Raw genomic sequence first — 17,519 nt, 5'->3', positions numbered from 1 at the left:
AAAACCACGACCTGCTTCATAATTGGCTAATACCTTCAGTATGAACAAACTTTTTAAGAATAAACTGTTGTATGTGAGGCTATTTCTTTTATTAATATTTCATGTAGGGCATGTTTATAAAGATTTGAGAAAGTTCTATCAGAATGTCAACCTTTTTATATCCTAAAATAGGCAAATATTAATTAAAACAAAATGGTCTGGGGGATTGAATTACCCCATACTGACCTCCATTTTTCTCATCATCTTGTTAATGCAGTTCTTATGGAAATTAACATTTGTCTGAACTGTTCAAGAGTAACTAAAAAAAATCAAAGTTTGCATTTTATATCATTCATTTGCTTTACATATACAATCAAAGCACTATAGCAGGATACAGATTGGTGTTTTTAGTAATACAGGTGTATGTCGACTTTCTTTTATAGGGGAGATTTGCTTCAAAGAATTATACAAAAAGCTGGCATAAATACGACCACTCACAAAATATGTTTAAATAATAATACGGAAAAATGCAACACAAATATGTAATGAATATTTGAAATCCCTAGTTTCTGAAGAGTTTAGATAGTGATTGTTTACATTATAATCTACTTGGTATTTCTTTAAATACCAATGTATTCCAAAATAATTATTCGATTCACATGCTTTTCTCTGAAACATATTTGCTTTATGTAATTCTTTATTTAAAGACTCAGATCACCAGAATGAATTCAACCAAAAGCCAGGATTAAAAGAATGTAAGAGATTTGTCCAAGATCTGGGAATAAATTGAATCCTTCCTACTCATTTTCATCAGAAGCCCTCACTTCTGTGAAGGCAGATGGGAGCTCCATCTACATTCAGGCAGGAAGACCACTCAACTAAAGTTTCAAGTTTTACAAGGAAAATTCCTACAGCTTGCTTTAGGAGGGAAGGGTGGAGACCATTCTGTTTTACATGACACTCCATCCTCAGCTATATCCCCTTGATTAATTATGTAACCAGATCTCCTTCATCAACTTACCAATCAGGTAATGGCAGGTATTTCTGATGCTTGGTATGGGATCTGAGTGAGGAGAGTCCTAAGAATATTACTTATAGCAGCTGTTTTGCATAGCATTAATGTGAAAATATTTAACTTGCAGTACAAGTTAACATTTGTTCCAGAAGTTTTTTTTAAAAAATCTATTATTTTAGCATGTAAGTCTTATAGACATAAGTCCCGTCTACTGATACATTAGAAAGTCTTAGAAAAGTCAGCGATTATATACAGGGAAGTGGATGCATAAGAACAAGCAAAAAGGTATTAGTAAGGCATTAGAAACTATTACCATCTTAGTAAAATAACTAGTGAATACAGCAAAATGAATAATTCGTGGTTAGTATAAATCAGCTAAATTCTTGAAATGCACAACTAACTACACATATTCTTCAGCCCACAGAGGCTGTACAATGGAGATTTGGGATTCTAACTTTGTTTTTAAACTGGAGAAGTGCAGAAACTTTGAATCTTTTTAAATTTATCTTCCATCTGTTTCCTGTAATATCAAGATTTAGAGCAAGGTCTAAAGCTTTATCTCACGTAAAAGCTAGATGCCTAATATGTCTCCGTCCTGACCTCCCATGGAAACAGTTATCAGGCTTCAGATATTTTTTTCTCTCAATTTTTTAACTTGGAAGTACATGGCTATTTATTTTTGCACATATTTTCTTTCTATTGTGCAATTTTTCAACACATGGCAAAGTTGAAAGAATACCACAAATGTTTGTATACCTTTCACAATTGTGTGTGTGTGTGTATGTATATATATATGAATGTTGCAGCATGTATTTCCTGAGAATAAGGATCTCTGTTACATAACCACAATACCTCTATCACCTGTAAAATCCCGATTCCAGGACACAACCTAGATAAATTAAATAAAAATTTTTGTGGTGGAGCCAAGGATCAGTAATTTTTACATTTCTCAAGTGACTACAATACACAACAAATGTTGAGAACCACTGTCCACATATTAATTAAATTTGTTAAACATTTTCAGTAAATAACACATTTTGTTTCTTAATATGAATAAGAATGATAGCCTTTTAAAGTTTAGCAAATCTAAATTATATATTTTAGGTCAGCGTTTTACAATAAGTTACTTTTCCTTAAGTTGTTCTTATCAAGTTAATAATTTTCTGTTAAATAAATGTATTATATCTTAATTTCAGTTTCTTCTATATCATGATTTAAAATGCAGAAAGTATGTATTGTTATGTAGATTCCAAATATATTTATCTCCAAAGTTAAATGGATTTTAGTAAAAATGATATTTATACATATATATTTTAATAAAATGTTTAATAAATTAGACATGAATCTTAGCACGTGAAACACAAAGCTTTTTTTTATAACTTTCCCCATAATCAAATTTCAAATTAGTGAGAATTAAAGGGCTGGAAAGAAAAAAAAAATCGAAATCCAAACTTACTGCATGTTAACATTTTAATAATGTACTTTCACGTGTTAAAAACCTAAATGTTTCTTACAACAAAGCATTATCCACAAGTGAATTAAAAAAATTCTGACTAATAACAAATTATTCCTATATTGTAGTTTCTTTGTCAGAATTAAGATTAGCATTATCTATTAATTACTTCTCTGTGGCTTCTATGACACTGTTGTATCCAAGCAACTAAAGACGACATTAAGCATTTAGATGTCTATGTCTGTTCTTCAGTGTTAAAAGCAGGCAATGTGTAAACTGATTATTTTTAATAAACGAATCAGAACAGTTCAAAGTGAGATAAGTTATAAATTTTAGACTGGAGTAGAAGTCACAAGACCCAGATTCTAGGCTGTGATTAGCATGGCCCTTGATCTCTTTGGGCCTGAAGTTTCTCACCTGTTAAATGAAGGATTTAGTTATGCCAAAGGTCCCAAACTTTCTCAGTTCACAGCATTCCTAGTGTCTCAGTCAGTTTTTCATGGTGTTGCAAGCTAAAAGAAACACCCAACAGTTCCATTTATTAAACAGTTAAATCCAAACTTATGTTTGTCTATCCTAACAACTTAGTAGCTATTTAAAAAATAATATACATTAACATTTTTCATCTTAATGGGATGTGCACATCTGTTGGGCACTTTATAACTTCTCAAACCTTGGAATAAACTTGGAATCCACTACCCTCATTCCTGTTCTACAGTAATTTTCCCATAGTCTTTGTGTTATATTACAGCAATTTACAAAAACACAGCCTCACAAAGATATGATGATGTTGTCAAAAGGAATAAAGTACAATTTAATGTGTAGAAGTTCTGAACTACCTCAACAAAGTGGTTTGCATGGTGTCCAACTGATGTCACTGTGTTGGCCTTGAAAATTTAAAATATTCCATGATAGTGTCCCTGTAAGTTTGTTGTGTACTGAGGCTCCTGGGGTGCCTCAGTACATAGTTTAGGAAGCATAGACTGCCCTCTGTAAAATACTTCATATAGTTACAATGTGTGCTGTAAACTGTAAAAGCAGGGTACGAGTGAAATAGATAATTCTGAGGGCCTGAAGTAAGGAGCTGCAGAATTGAAGAGGAGATTAAAAAGTGATACATGTTCAGTTTGCATGAAATACCCCTTCCTCCCCAGGTCACCTATAAAATGCCTACCCATGCCTCAAAACTCAGTTCAAGCTCCCTCAGGGTAACCTCCCCTTACCAAGTCAAATCCACCTATTATACAATCTCAGAGTATTCATTTCACAGTACTTGTTCCATTTGTAATTATACATTCATTTGTGTAACTATCTGATTAATTCTTGTCTCTCTCATTAGAATGGAAGCTCTAAGAGGAAAGAATATGTCTGATATCGCTACCATAACCCACAGTGTCTGGTATATTATAGGGGCTAAAATCTTGCTTACTGAAATGAACTGTGATAGAATAGGTTGAGCATTCATTTTGATTATTTTCCTTTATTCAAGAAGAGCTGATATTTATAACAGCATTCCTAAAATACTTTTATCATACTATTTCGCAGGAGAAAGAAACCCATATACATACAGCTGCATCTGAAACCTCAGAAAGTAAGCTCAACCCAATTTATTAAAAGAATGCTCTTTGAATAAGGTAATCAAATGTTCACTGACTCTTATAGCCAAATTAATTGTTATGAGAAAAAAAATCATATAACTACAAAAAAAAAAAAAAACTGCTCACAAAAAAATTTTTAAATCTTAGCAGATGGCCACAAACCATACTTTAATAACCATGTTCCACAGTGCCAGTACAGGAAGTTTCTAGATAATGGCAGCTCATTTTTTTTTTAATGGCATTACACTATACAAGTTTTATTCACATACTAGCAAAACTGTTAAGGTAAGTTCAGTTGCTATCAAAATGAATTCTGGGAATTTTATTGATATTCAATTTTAATCTTAATTATGCAAATATCTGTTACTTAACTAAGACTGTGTAACATAATACAGCATATGACTTCTGGATAATGAAAATAACCCTAAAGTTAAACATAAAAAATAAGGGTATGAAAGTCAAAATAAGGTGGAAAATGACTGTACCAAATAGCCAACAACCTTAAAAAGGGTAGGATTTTTTTAAATCGCTAAATTAAGATTGGTTCATTGCATTTAGTACATCTCTTTTATGAAGAGGAGTTATAAGCTACAGAATTAATATATTATGTTTTGATATAAAATCTTCACCCTTCAAGGGTTCCTAGCTAGGAGGAAATTATTTTTTTACATTTACACGTTTTGAGTAAGCACAGATAAATGAAGAAATGAAAGAGAAGGGAAAATAGAGATGGTTGATTTTGCCTCTGCAATTGCTAACTCATAAACATCAAACTATCCCAGTGTACACTGTCTTCTTTGGGAATTTGCTCCATCTTTTTCCTCAAACTGAAAGCTGGCTTACTGAGGCTATCACTTTCCTATAAGCTCTCCCAAATACTGCCTAATTATTTTCTCTTATCACACATTCAGGATATAGGGTGGATGTCCACCTACTTCCTTGTTGTCACTTCCCAGATCACTTTTACTTTATGCTCTTCTACAACAGATCATCAACCACAAAATACAGTTGTTCTTTTGTAGCTCATGCTAGAATACCCTCTTTGTTCCATCTCCTTCATCTTTCTGATCCAAAATTTAGTAGCCTACTACATCTCACCCACCGTCCTTCTTTCCTCCAGCTATGGTAGAGAACTGCTCCTCCAACTTTATGCACATTTGAATCACCTGGGAGTTCTTGTGAACTTTGGGTTCTGATTTAATAAGGACCCCCAAAGAGTCTGCATTTCTTAATAACTCTCATAAGAAGCTGTGGAATACTCTGAAGAGCAAAGTACCGGAAGTGCTGTTTCTGTTAGTATCTAAACTATTAGTCCTAATCTCCCATTTATGCTTTGGCACTCATTCCCTCCTGCTTTCGCTATCTTAATATCTATCATTCCTTAACTGTTCCCTCAGGTTCCCTACATAGTTTATCTCCACCCCTCTAAGCTGCTCAGTATCGCCCATTAAAGAACTAAACCAAAACAAAACTAGAAAACCCTCATTTAACCCTTCACTCCCCCTACATACCATCTGATGTGTCTCTCATCCACAGTTAAACTTGGAAGAATTGTCTGCTTTGAGGATGTCATTTCATCATCTCCAGCAATCCTGTACCCACTTCAATGTTATTTGCAGGCCTCTTACCCCACCAACACAGCATTCACGAAAATTATCAATGACTACACACTGAGTAGACAAGAATGACATTTTCAGTTCTCATTTAATTTGAATTTCTCAACAGCATTCAATACTGTTAACTACTCCCAATATTTTTCCACATTGTCCTCCATGACACAACACATAATAGTCCCCTTATTATCTATTTTCCTGTCTATTGTAAAGACTTCCCCCACCCCAATAAAGGTCAAGGAAACCCCTAGTCTTCAAGTCTCAACTCAAATCTGGCCTTCTGAAGCCTCCCCAACTAGGAAAATATACAGTCCCATTGGTTGTCTACCAGTTAATTGTAATTCTTAGCCACAAGTCAGCTGAACCACCGTCTCTCAAACAGGCGAAGTTAAGCTCTATATTTGGCATATCTTGATATACTTTGTATAGTCCAGCTACAATGAGTTTGCCTATGCACGAAGATGGCTACCGGCGGGGGGGCGTCGTTACGTCCTACGTCATCACGTGCCGGGATGAGGGTGGGGCCCTCAAGGAAGATGGAATGGAATCCAGATGGGCGGGGGCAAGCAGGACGGGGCGGGGCTACGCGGAATCTGGGCGGGGCGGGGCCGGTGAGGGGTCGGGGTGCTTGTGCTATTCAACCGGTGCGCGCGGCGGAGGGAGGCAGTGGCTGGGGAGTCCCCTCGACGCTCTGTTCCGAGAGCGTGCCCCGGACCGCCAGCTCAGTCCAGGGGCAGCCGTGTAGCCGAACGGAAGCTAAGAGCAGCTGGGACTGGTGGCTGGTCCCCGAGCTCCGCAGGCGGGAAGCACCCAGGATTTGGGAAGTCCCGGGGGCAACGCGGCGGCGCCTCCCTCACCCGAGGGGCCACCGTGAGCGACCCAGGCCAGGATTCTAAATAGACGGCCCAGGCTCCTCCTCTGCCCGGGCCGCCTCACCTGCGGGCATTGCCGCGCCGCCTCCGCCGGTGTAGACGGCACCTGCGCCGCCTCGCTCGCGGGTCTCCGCCCCTTGCCCCCCCTTACGGCGCCAGGCCCGGGCAGCTCACCTGGACTGGCGCGGGCTGCGGGAGCCTGCGGTAGCCGAGGCGCGGAGGCGCGGCGCCCACGCCACTGTCCAGAGAGGACGCAGGTGGAGCGGGCGCGGCTTCGCGGAACCCGGCGCCTGCCGCCGCCGTCGTCCCAGCCGACACCGGGTCCTGGGGACCCGGCCGCCAGTGCCCGGGGAGTAGCCGCCGCCGTCGGCTGGGCACCATGAACAGCAGCAGCGCCAACATCACCTACGCCAGTCGCAAGCGGCGGAAGCCGGTGCAGAAAACGTGAGTGTCCCGAGCGCGTCCTCATCGCGGGGGCTGGGCGCACAGGCACGCGGGTGCGGGAGGCAGCCCCACCCCGCCCCCAAATCCCTGCGATCCTGGGGATTAGGTTCATTCCCGGCACTGCCAGTGGAATCGAGGTTTGGAGGCCGGTCGGGAGACCGAGGACTTGAATTCTCGCGTTTTCAATGATTGCATTTTAAAAATTGTCCTTCCACCCATCCTCTTCCCCCTCACCGGTGCATACACACCCTCTCACATTTGTTACTTTGTTCTCTCTGATTTGGTCCTGATTTGTTGACAGCTCTGATCTGCCTTGGGCTAATGGATTAGTTAATATAAACCTGTCTTGAAATCTCCTTCCACTTTTAATATCCGCATGGGTTAGGTTAGAGGACAGTCTTAATTCTCATTCTTGGTAGAGTTTGGTAGGGCGAGATGTTTTAAAGAGCTAAACACATGCTGACTTTTACGAAGGGGCTGAGTGCCTCTAAAGGTACTTTTTGGTCCCCACCTACTGGCTTTCTGTTGCGCTCTTATTTACTTATTTGGCAGCAATTTTGTAGCGCTCATCGTGACCATATCGGTAAAGTGGATAGACGTGGTAGCAGGTGGGAGTGGATGCAACGGACAGGATACGGTGGAGGATTTGTATTCTTCAGACGTCTTTTTCGGAAGCTTGCTTATCACTTCTGGGGTGGCTGTAGAGTCTGTATCATAAAAGATTTAGAACTGCATTTGAGAGAGGTTTTCATTCTTAACGTTTAACTCTAATTCTTTTCCCCTTCAAAGTTTTGTTCTAATTGAGTGAGTACAAACTTGCTTTTGTCGTTGTCGATTGATTTTGGTGGAATATTTGTGTGAGATGGCAAATACTTTATTTTCTTGTGTGTCAGAAAAAAGTATCCGTGCTGGAAACTTTTCCTGTTGTGTGGTGGTTGTATTCATGTGTTTGTTCCAATTTTTTTATTTCTAGTTTTATCTCTGAGTTACTTTACCTGCATGTTTTTCAAGTTTTCGTAAACAATTTTAAGAACTCTTAAACGTCCTCTCAGACCAAATCAGAAGTGTGCGTTTTGCTTAGACTCCAACTATCACTAATGGGAACCAGAAAAATAACACTTTAAGATTTACATTTAAAACCAGTTATTGGTTTAAAGTTTCATTCTAAAATTTTAGTTTCCTTTCAGAATTTCAGTTATCATAGTTCTTCAGAACTAGACTTATGAATTGGCATTAACAGAGGATAATAATCTGTAAATAGACTGATTAAAATATGGAAGTTTTATGGTACAGTGTGTTTTAAGGGAGTGTTGTCAAACCAGCAGTTTTCTACCTTGGCAGTTTGAGACATCGGTTTATAATACTTTTAATTTTGTAGAATGGTTTCTTACATTAAAGTATGTTTGTCTTATTTGACATTGTCCTTCATGGTTAAAGTTGGGAAGCATCCCAAATGTCTGTTCTATGTGTTTTTATTAATGCAATAATATACTTAGCATCATATATAATAGGGATGTCATAGGTTTTATGTGTATAGTGAGAAAACAGGAAGATGTCCCTGATGTGTTTTTAAGATACTGGATTTCAGTTAGGGTGTTATAAAAGGACCTGGGTGGCTTTGTAAACAAAAACAAATGCCATAATTTTGTATTCATTATACAGTTTAACATTTATGGATTTTAGTTATTTTGCGTAAAATGTACTTTTTATTAGATTATCCTAATACACTTTCTTAGTCTTTAATATGCTTGTATTAATTTCTTATAACAAAAGTATTTTTCCCATTCACCCACATTTTATTTTGTTAGTATAGATGTTTATCAGATCTCTACCGAGCACCATATATTGCTTCTAATCATACAAATGCCTTAAATATCACCAGCTTCCTCTGTAAGAAAAGGCTAGTGCTGGTGTTTTCTTTATCAAGTGAAAGTGTTTATATAAATTATTTTTACCTGAATGAAAAATTGTTAATTTTATAATGCAGTAAATCAAAGTTTATTTTAGAAATGAAGTCATTAAACCTGATATTAAATTTGAGTTTTAAAATTAAACTACTAGTCTGTGACCTAATGAGCCCTAAAACCTGCCAACATTGGGGAAAATAGATCTTGTTTTGAGCTGAAAATGCTATCCAGACCTACTTAACTTTGACCTCTTAAATGAGAGCCGTTTTATGTTATTTACAGATAAAATATGCTGTAGCATAATTATAGGACTGTTTAAAAAGACAACTATTTAAATATAAATTTTATGGAATATATATATTCCATAAAATTTTGGACTAAAGTAGTTGACAATTGTAACCTGAGGCTCTTTCAATCTTGAGATGAATTTATTAAGAAAAATCAACCCCCCCTAGTGGCGGCTCTCACATTGAAAATTATCTTTATTAGTAGGAAATACATTTTAAATGTGTTCAATTTAATCTCACTGAAGTATCTTGAACTTTCAATAAATGTTTCCTTTCTTTTTGGACTAATGAAAGTTGGGAAATTAAAGGCTCTGAAGCAACTTTACATCTAATTCATGTTCCTACTTTAAAGAAGAAAATATCAAAGATGACCTTCATTATAGAATCTACTCTAACTTTCCTTAGACTGTTGCCCCATACTTAGTAACCCTATTCAGAAAAAGAGAACAAATCCTGTGTTTATTTTATTCTCTTTGGAAATGAACGTGTTTGTTTATTTTGTCTCAAGATAGTCAAAAAGGCCATTATAGAATTAAATAGAATGTTTTTCCCTAGTGATACTTTTAGTGATAAAAAAATGTTTTTCCCTAGTGATAATTTTGGATATATTTTTGTATTTTTAAGGTTTTAATAATAAAGAATAAGTTGTAATGGATTTCAGCTTACCTATACATAGAAAGTTAGCACTGTATGTTGGCAAATAATAGGTGTTGAGAGAAGGGGATCTACACTTTAAAATGATACCACCAGCTGTAGTGGTGATTAAGCCATCATGAAGTGTCAGAACTGAAAGTCACTTCTGAGCCTTAGCTGATCCTTCTTTAAAATGCATACTGATAAAAACTTTTACTTCTATTAACATATTAATAATAATATATAAAAGCATTTTCTGTCTTGCTATTCATTCTTTTTAAATGTCATGAATTTCATACATGTACTGAATTGTATTACTTACATAATATTCATTAAATGTTTTATATAAAGTTATGGTGCCATTTTAAAAATAGCATCTAAAATAAAAGAATAGGTCTTTTCATTTACACAATTATTTCTCCATCATTTTTCTTTCAAATAGCTTGATTTAGATAGCATATACATAGTAGTTATGGACACTTGCTTGTTAGGACTATGAAATGAAGTAAGTGAAGTAAGTGAAAGTGTTTAGTTATAGATGACACTAAATGGCAAAAAGAGGAAGCAGGTATAAATTGAAAGCACTGGATCTAAACTAAAAAATGAGGTCTAGTTTCTTCACTGTTATAGATCTGGGCAAGTTTCTCAACCAATAAAGCAGGACAGTCAGCACCTGTACTGCTACTCTCACAACTAAAACAGAACAAAAAATATATAAAAACTGTGAAGACTGCTAAAGATATAAATGAAACAGAAACATAAATTCTATTCTTTTAGCTTACATTATCACAGAACAATCGATTCTCCCGTGAAACAGTAAGAGGCAGTATATGATTATGTTCTCAATTACGGCTACAGCTGAAATGTGCTACTTCACTGGTGAATAAATTTACATAGTACGTGCTTACTCATGTATTTAATTAAGACAGTTACTTAGAAGTAAATACCATACAAATCTTTTACAACAGTACCTTTCTACTTCCACGCTTCTTTTAAAATTGATATTTTGCTAGTGGCTTAATATAACAAAAAATGACTGTTTATTAGCACTTATTCTGATAAAAGCGTGCCCAGTTCTTTACATCATTTTCTTCATTTTTGTAATAGTACCACAGAAAAGTAGTAGGATTTAAGTTTATACATAGGGAACTGAGATTCAAATTCAGAGTTGCTCAGGTAATGAAAAAGAGTTTGGATATTGGATCCCAGGTCTTTTGGCTTCAAAGCTTGTGTTCTTACTGACTTGCGTTCGTACTATCCAGGTGAACAGATTCAGTGATGCATGCAGTACAGCCATATCCTAGGGATTTTCACTGTTTCTGCTCGGATAGTGTTACAGCTGAAATAAATTATTTGTCATTTCCCATACATGATTTGTACTTGCTTATCTCCATACTTGTGTTTTACGTCCTTTCATCTTAGAGTCTTTTCTCCTGTCTTATGGATTTGCTACCTGCCTCCCTTCCCCTTTGAAACGTTGTTTGTTTTTAAAGACGGCATAATACTCTGTTGTGCTAATATTCTGTAATTTATTTAACTGTTTTTATTTTGGGAGAAAATTTTATGCCCAACCATTTAATACTTTAATATTTCAGAGAATACCCTTGGGACATGTAAATTTTTATGCAAATTCATTTTTTTTAGGAAAAAATTCCTGTAATGGAATTTTGGTATAGTAAAGTATGTGTTGTTTTAAGGTTGAACCAAATTGTACACTCCAAGAGATAGTGTCAGATTAAGAAAAATTTCCTAATTACAGTCCCATCATCAATCTTGGGATGTGACTATATCTTTGCATTTTTGCTTAAAAAATATTATTGTCAATTTCATAGGCAAAAGTGTGGTTGGTAATTAAAGTTATATGTTGGGATTGTGGTTGTGTATAGGAGAAGCACTTGTATTAGCAGATTTTCTACTTAGGTTGTCCTTTACATATTCGTTTGTTTTGTCTTACATTTTTCAGTCATCTTTTAGTTTGTTCTTCTTACTTCTTTCTATTAAAATATTGTTTTAAAATGTATTCCTATTAAATAACACTGGCAGACTTCAAAAGTCAATTATATATGTGGCATATCTTAAGTATAGCATATTAGGCCTTATCTTTTTTATCTTACTGTGGTAGTTAGGGATTTTAGCCCTCTCTTGTCTCTCCTTAACCTTTTTCACTGTCCCCCATCCTCCCAATATATTTTATCACAATTTTAGATTATATACACATTAGCATTGTATTATTTTTGACTGTATGGTGTTTACTGTTGAGCTAAGTAATATACTGTGATTACATTTTCCTTCCTGTTCTATGCTATTATTGATTTCTTTTCTACCATCTTCCTGTTTATTTGCATCTGGGTTTAGCTGTCTCTTAGGTTCATTGGAGACACTGGCTCCTGCTTTTCTAGTTTTAGTGTGATTTTCTGGAAGAGAAGGGTAATTGCAGAAAGCTAGGTATTCTACCGTCACGGAAACAGAAGTGTCTTGCCTGTATTTAAGACCTGATTCAGATGCCACATCTCCATGAACTCTTTTACAGCACCTGTGTTACTGAGCAATATATTATGCTTGATTTTGCCATGTTATAAAATATATTTCCTCCTAGTAGGAAAAAGAATGTCTTTAAAGATAAGACTATCATTTGTCTTTGAAGCTATGAGAGCTTCCCAGTATAGTACCATGCACATAGTACATATTTGAGATGCGCTAATTTAACAATTAACTACCACTTAAAATTTTTTTGTGATGTTTTAGTGATTCTGGTAAGGTAGATACATTTTATGTGGGTTTAAGGGGAAACAAAAACGTGTATTTGCATAGAAGAAGGGGGAAGGGAAACAATGAGTTTTTCAGGATTATGGAACTTATAGTGGTTTCTAGGCCATATTTCATTTTCCTGATTTTCCCTGCTAATGTCTTGTGCTAGAAACTATGCTGTTTATATTTCATCATCTCTCCTCAGGTATAGCAAACAAAAGGGAAAGGAAAGAACTCATCACAATTATAGTGCAGCAGCAGGAGGGTGGCAGAAGACTTCTGACTCATTAAAAGTGGCTTCCAGCCAGAATTCTCAGAAGTTTTTGTAGATGTTTTTGACTCATATAGGGAAATAAAATATCCAGCTGTGTTCAGCCTAATAGTGAAGTTGGGATCTATTTGTGCTACGTGTCCCCTCCATTACGTTAAGTACATAGTTTATGATTGTAAATATTTGAAATTTATATTCAGAGATAAATATGGATGCACTGAAGCTGGGGGAAGGAAATGAAGAATGAATGGGGTTAAGAGTTGGGCTTTATTGGGTGTAGGTAGTATGGTAGGGGGATTTTATTGAGGAATACTTCAGATTTCCTAGCTGTTGGATGGAGAGTAACACTATAGTTAGTGCTGAGAAGTGGGTGCCCAACTCCTGGGGAATGTGAATGGAAGGGCAGTCAGGTACAGCTACTGGAAATAAAGATAAACAAGTTATGGGTAAGTAGACCAAAGCAGTAAGAGTAGATTAAATCACCCTGAGGAAAAATCCGATAGAGCAAACTCAGTACTGTAAGAGGCAATCTCTTGTCAAAAAATGTCACTTTAATCTCATAGGACTACTGAAACCATATCTTTGCATGTCATTTTGAGGTTTTATAACGAATATTATATAAAGTTACATATAAACACATATATACATAAATATACAGTTATATTTATGATTAAACTTGGTTAATTTTTTCAGCATTACTTCAAACACTGGCTACAAATGATGAACCTTATAGACATTTTTGATGGAGATCTTAAAAGACTTTCAAGATAGCATTCAAACTGTCATTGGGCATACTGTTGGGCCTGTTACCACCAGCAGTTAAGGCTTGCAGGGCTTCTAAACAGAAGCGTGGCATGCAGTCAGCTAGAGTCTTGATTTCATAACAATTTTGATTACAGATTGGGACAAGATTTTTGAGGTAAAGGTTTCAAAAAATAATAAGTTGCTCCTTTGCCTGACCAACATCATACGGTCTATTTCAGGAGATATTTGAACTCCAGAGCTCCCAAATCCAATCTTACAGGGATGTTTGTTTATATTTCAAACAGCCTTTTCCTTAAATAATGGTTAGCAGTGTCCTTTGGTATTGATTCAAAGACAATACAAAAGTAAAAATATTAGCATAATCCAAGTCAAGTGTAATTAATGTAAGATTACTCTCTATTTTTAATTGTTCTGTATATCTTCAAGATGTATGGATAGATATTAAATATTTTCACAAAATCTGTACATTTCTCACAAAATCAGTGAAAAAGTGGGTCAAATGCATTACCTTTGTTAGCTTTAACAATCTGACATTTTAAAAGCTTCAAATCCAGTACATTTGAATTGTTAAATTCAGTGGGTACTTCTCAGCCCTGACCTTAATTCCTCTGTGTATTTGACTTTCTTCTATGACCTCCAAAATATTCTACCCTGGTTCTTTTCCTGTCTATCATTTCTCCTCTGTGTCTACACCTCTTCCATAGCCCTATGCCTAAATGTTGGTATTGCTGAGGTCTATCCTCAAGCCACTTTTTTCCTTTTCTGGTACAGCTCTCATTAGGAAATGTAGTTGTTTTTCCAAGCTACAAATCACAGAACCATTTGCAACCTCTCCTCACTCAATGCAATGGTTTCCTCTTCCTTGCTTCCTATACCGAGTTAGTTTAGTTCAGTGAACATTTGAGTCTGGCTTAAATCTCTCTTCAAGCCAGTCCTTTCCTAACCTCACTGTCACTGCCTTTGGTCAGGTTGTGATCATTTCTTTTCTTGGCACTTTTGGTCAGCAAACATTAATTGAGAATCCACTCTGTGTCAAACACTATGCTAGGCATTAAGGATACAAAAATGATTCAAGCTTATGTAGAAATAAGGGTGTTAGGCAAACAAGTATAAGCAATTAGGTTACTTGACAATGGAAATTTGCTCTCATATTAAAAACTTTATAAGACACATAGTAATACATTAGAAGTATAGACAATTTTGCATTATGAAAAGCAAGCCTCAGAAGCTAGTGTGAGGTTGAATATTGTAAGGAGCCAGCACAAGATAGGCAGCACATGAAGGGGTACCCACATGAAGGGATACCTTTATGTTACTATTGGTTTTCCCTATATCGTAGCATCTTGCCTTGTTTCAGTGTTTGTGTTACTTTCTTCTCTCCAATGTTTCATAATCATTACTGGAAAGCTACCAAGAGTGCAGGACTGGATTGTATGCACATTTTCTATTTCTGTGAAGTTGTTTGTATGGAATATTCCTTAATGGAAGCATTGTATAAGGCATTTGTATAAGAAGTCAAATGGGGCAGAGTTGCTAATCCATTGTGAGGTTGGTCAGGGAGGACTTCGTGAAAGTGATGTACTTGAGCGGGGACTTGAACCGGATGGAACATAACAAGGAGGTTGTATGAAAGCACCAAACCACATGTTGTAACTGTAAGTAATTTCTTAGCTCTGGGATAGAATAGACACAAATGGCTTTGACTAGAATAAATGAAGCCAGAGGGGTAGATGAAGCTAGAAAGATCATGAAGGATTTTGCGTGCCAAGCTAAGGAACATGGACAGTTCAGAGCTACTGAAGGACTTTAATCAGAGGAGCGACATAGTCAGATTTATGTTTTAGAAAGAAGTTCCTGGCATCCCAGAATCCTAACTTCAGCGAACCCTGCCCTGCTTTCTGTATTCTCTATCACCAGAGTCAGCTTGGTAAAACACAGGCTGATCTTGTAAATCCCAGCTCAACACTTAAGAACAGATGCCTAAGTCCGATTTTCTACTGTTACTTTGCTATCTCCTCTATCTTGAACATTTTTGCATCAGACACCCACATGGTTCACTTCGTTTTACTCATGTCTGTGCTGAAACATCTCATCAGAGAGACATTCCTAGGCTGTCCAAACCAGCATCACCTCTGTCACCCCTTAGTTTCTTACCTTACTTTATTTTTCTTCTTAGCACTCACCTGCCCTAAAAGTTATATGTTTATTTGTTTATTTCTGCATCCTCCACCTAGGATGTAAGCTCCATAACAACTGGAGCTTTTGTGTATTTTGTTCACCTGTAAGTGTTCTGTGCTGGGCACTTGATAGGTGTTCAATATTTGTTGAAAGAATGTGGCCCCAACCACCTTTCTTCATTTCTCTCTTTCTCCCTGTGCTTCTCCTTTCAGATGGGGGAATTCTCACAGTTCACCAATGCTTAGTTATGCCTCCTCCTGAAATCCTGTCCCTCCCTCAAGACCCATCTCAGATACCACCTTTTCTGTAAAATCTTTTTTCAAGCAGTTGCTGCTTCTGCTTAGCTCCCATAGCACTTGTTGAATATTTAGGAGAAGAGTGTTTACCTGGGCTGTCCAGGATGTGATAGATATAAATAAATACTTGTTAGCGGTTATTAATTAACCAGTAGAGAATTACACAATGAGGTAGACAAGCATTATAGGCAAAGTTTGAAATTCCGTTGGTTAAGTGGAGAAATGCAGTAATTAGATGTGACTTGAAATTTGTTTATAAATGCAGTATCATTAGGGGAAAATAGCTAGGGGAACCATCACCAATTTTCTATTATATACACAGTTGTACAAACAATCTGGAGATGGTATCTGTCAATACATACATACACACACATACACACACACATCATTTTACCGATGTATTACCTTTTTTGTAGAAATATTTACTTTTCATCTTCTTTCTGCCTAAAGTATTACTTCTCCACATACATCATTGAAAAGAAATTATCTAGAAATGTTTCGATTGGGTCATATTAATAGCACTATGCCCAGGCCAATTTCTCCTTTCTAAAAGCTAATATAATTCCATTTGAATTGTCAAAAATGTCTTTGTCATAAGAAAATGCTGGATAATGACTTTTCTGGCTAACAGGAAGGTATAGAGATACAGCCATCCCACTACTGGGTATATACCCAAAGGATTATAAATTATTCTACTACAAAGACACATGCACACGTATGTTTATTGCGGCACTATTCACAATAGCAAAGACTTGGAATCAACCCAAATGTCCATCTGTGACAGACTGGATTAAGAAAATGTGGCACATATACACCATGGAATACTATGCAGCCATAAAAAAGGATGAGTTTGCGTCCTTTGTAGGGACATGGATGCAGCTGGAAACCATCATTCTTAGCAAACTATCACAAGAAGAGAAAACCAAACACTGCATGTTCTCAGTCATAGGTGGGAACTGAACAATGAGATCACTTGGACTCGGGAAGGGGAACATCACACACTGGGGCCTATCATGGGGAAGGGGGAGGGGGGAGGGATTGCACTGGGGAGTTATACCTGATATAAATGATGAATTGATGGGTGCTGACGAGTTGATGGGTGCAGCACACCAACATGGCACAAGTATACATATGTAACAAACCTGCACGTTATGCACATGTACCCTAGAACTTAAAGTATAATAAAAAAAAAAGAGATATAAGGTATAAATTACTTTGGTTTTCCAATTCAGCATGGGTATCTGATGATCCTTAAATTCACTTTAAGTGATTAATGTCTGCTCTGAAATCCTGGCTAGGGTCTTTGTGTGAAGTTGTTCCACTTCCCATTTCTGAACTCATATTCCTCTTTGACCTATGAGTGTCTTTCTTCTCAGATGAATATCATGCTAAATTGTTTAGGGTTTCATTGAATTTTCTAATTGAGACACAAGCTATGAAAGCTAATAATTAAATAGAAT

The 17,519-nt window shown here is 36.7% G+C and overlaps 1 protein-coding gene and 1 long non-coding RNA gene across 6 annotated transcripts in view; one reads left to right on the top strand and one right to left on the bottom strand.

Moving 5' to 3' along the window:
* LOC111545035 overlaps window positions 1-6,968 on the bottom strand; it is a 79,121-nt gene extending 72,153 nt beyond the window's left edge. For 3 of the 5 annotated variants that reach the window (XR_002732324.2, XR_004229096.1, XR_002732321.2), the window contains exon 1: window positions 6,705-6,968. This is a non-coding gene — a long non-coding RNA (uncharacterized LOC111545035). Of the gene's footprint in view, window positions 1-2,864; window positions 2,960-5,556; window positions 5,716-5,986; window positions 6,114-6,704 lie in introns of those variants that run through there. The other 2 variants (XR_002732322.3, XR_002732323.2) reach the window with 2 other exon arrangements.
* AHR (aryl hydrocarbon receptor) overlaps window positions 6,295-17,519 on the top strand; it is a 55,471-nt gene continuing 44,246 nt past the window's right edge. Inside the window, exon 1 of the mRNA XM_023215914.3 lies at window positions 6,295-6,974. Coding sequence (XP_023071682.1) covers window positions 6,910-6,974 — 65 coding nt within the window. The 5' untranslated portion in view covers window positions 6,295-6,909. The remainder of the gene's footprint in view (window positions 6,975-17,519) is intronic.

This window comes from Piliocolobus tephrosceles, chromosome 8 (assembly GCF_002776525.5).
Source record: "Piliocolobus tephrosceles isolate RC106 chromosome 8, ASM277652v3, whole genome shotgun sequence".
Classification (NCBI taxonomy): Eukaryota; Metazoa; Chordata; class Mammalia; order Primates; family Cercopithecidae; genus Piliocolobus; species Piliocolobus tephrosceles.
Note: the sequence above shows the minus strand (reverse complement) of the source record. Positions and strands in the feature narration are given on the sequence as shown.